Source organism: Eurypyga helias, unplaced genomic scaffold (genome assembly GCF_000690775.1).
Source record: "Eurypyga helias isolate BGI_N326 unplaced genomic scaffold, ASM69077v1 scaffold10667, whole genome shotgun sequence".
Classification (NCBI taxonomy): domain Eukaryota; kingdom Metazoa; phylum Chordata; class Aves; order Eurypygiformes; family Eurypygidae; genus Eurypyga; species Eurypyga helias.
This window is the reverse complement of record NW_010262321.1, coordinates 7,621-9,718: the sequence shown is the minus strand read 5'-3', so window position 1 is coordinate 9,718 and position 2,098 is coordinate 7,621. Positions and strand designations below refer to the sequence as shown.

Below are 2,098 nucleotides of genomic sequence, written 5' to 3'. Positions count from 1 at the left end.
CTGCTGCCTTGCAGGGTCAGGGGGAAGACAAGAGCACCCTGTGACTTCGATGAAATAAATTAATACAAGTATTCAAATTGAATGTAATTGTGCTAATTGTTGATGAGAAAAATAGACCAAATTTCAGAGAATCTCCTAAGTTTGAGATTTTGTTGCATGCCTCTGGCTGGACTACCTTAGTCCTCCCCACCCCTGCAGTGGTAAGAGAGTAGTGGTTCATTGACAGATAGAGCAGTTGATCTTTTGTTGCACTGGCTTTAATCACCTTAACAATCAGACAGTCACAAAGTAAAATGTGTAATATCCTCAAAACCTCATATTTTTTACAGTTGCTGCCTGCTACTATCACAGAATGGTAGGAAAAAACCCAAAGTCAGTCTCACTTCGCCAGTTGTTCTGTAAATATTTCTTTATGTAGGTATATTGTAGAACTTGAAGGACAATTCCTGCCTCTGAGTAAACCTGGAGTAGTTCTGTGCTATTATTCTGGAAGCAATTTCATCCTAAATTGGTTTCCAAATTTAGCTAACCTTTATTTTCTAGACACAGCTGCCCAGTGCTTTGTGTATAACTTATTTATAGATGCATTGTCCTTTCCTGTGATAACTGTATTATTTCCTAGGTAGGAGCCTATTTTCCAGGCCAATAATATGACACTGTTAGGCAAAGTAACACCTTAGGCAAGTGGCACATCTTTTCTTGTGGAAGAAGTCTGGACGTTTCCATCATGATGTCAAGGAATCTACTGTTAAATTTATGTAGAGATGGTAAAACATAAGGAGAAAACAAAAGGGTAAAATTGGTGCAAATGGGATATTGCTACAGTAGATGACCTTGAGTGTAGTTTTTGCAGTTTTTTTTTTTCTGCAGGTGTTTTCTGACTTTCACTTGATAATTTACGTCATAAACCAGTCTTAGGAGCTACTGCAGATTAATTTTCTGTTAAATGTAACTGATAATTGTATGTTACTGTCCAGTGTTAAGAGAAAGTTGCAAATGGAAAGCCTGTGGCAACACAATAGACTCGGCGTAGCAGTTTGAATGTGTTTTAAAGTGGGTCATTTGAAAAGGCTATTTTTGAAGTTGTGCAGCTAAAATGATAAAAGTATTATTTTCTGAAGAAAGGAGAATACAATAACGGATATTATTTTTTCTTTCTTCCAGATAAAAACTATTTTGAGTGGCTTCATCATCAGAGGTTACTTGGGGAAGTGGACTTTGATGATAAAAACAATTACTTTAGTCTTGGCTGTCGCATCAGGTTTGAGTTTAGGAAAAGAAGGTCCATTGGTACATGTTGCCTGCTGCTGTGGGAATATTTTTTCCTACCTCTTTCCGAAGTACAGCACAAATGAAGCTAAAAAAAGAGAGGTAAGTTCTTGTACAGGCATTTCTAAAATATGTTGAATATCCATGCATTTACACTGATTTGTTTAAAAGACAGCACGTGTTCTGTTGGACAGTATTTAGGGTTGTGTTGTCAGTGTTGTTTATTGTGCTAAGAACAGTGCACCATGCCTGGCCTTCTCCACGGTAAATTGCTTCCATATCAAGGTGACTTTGCATGTCTCCCACCTCAGAGGCTATTTGATTTTGCCGAAATTCTTTCCGTTCTGGGCTCTACGTTTTGGTAGCTGATGAGTGCCTTCAGTTGTCAGGGCAGCAGAGGACTTCTGAACCCGTGACCAAAGTATTCCTGGAAAAGCGTTGGTGACAACAGCATTTCTCCTCTATTTCAGTTTGTTGTTGTTAGTGAGAGTGTGGTGGATTAGCCTTGGTGCCCGCCAAGCTGTTCTCACCCCTCCTCCTCAGTGAGACAGCAGAAGAAAGTAAGATGGGAAGCTCCTAAGTCTAGATGAGGACAGGGGGATCACTCCAATTCCCGTCGCAGGCAGGACAGAGTTGACGTGAGGAAGATTACTGTATCGCCAGTTAATAAGAGCGTAGCAGGGTGCAAAATAAAACCAGAACTAAACACACCTTCCCCCACTCTCCCTTCTTCCCAGGCTCATCTTCACACTCTTCTGTCCCAACGTGGCACAGGGGGATGGGGAATGGGCCCTGCAGTCAGTTGTAACACTTTGTCTCTGCTGGCGTT

General features: G+C 40.7%; 1 protein-coding gene across 1 annotated transcript in view; it reads left to right on the top strand.

The window, feature by feature from the left end:
• Positions 1–2,098, top strand: part of LOC104512629 (H(+)/Cl(-) exchange transporter 3-like) — a gene marked incomplete at its 3' end in the record, with an annotated part of 24,500 nt that overhangs the window by 17,717 nt on the left and 4,685 nt on the right. The window contains exon 6 of the mRNA XM_010155682.1: positions 1,165–1,371. Coding sequence (XP_010153984.1) covers positions 1,165–1,371 — 207 coding nt within the window. The remainder of the gene's footprint in view (positions 1–1,164; positions 1,372–2,098) is intronic.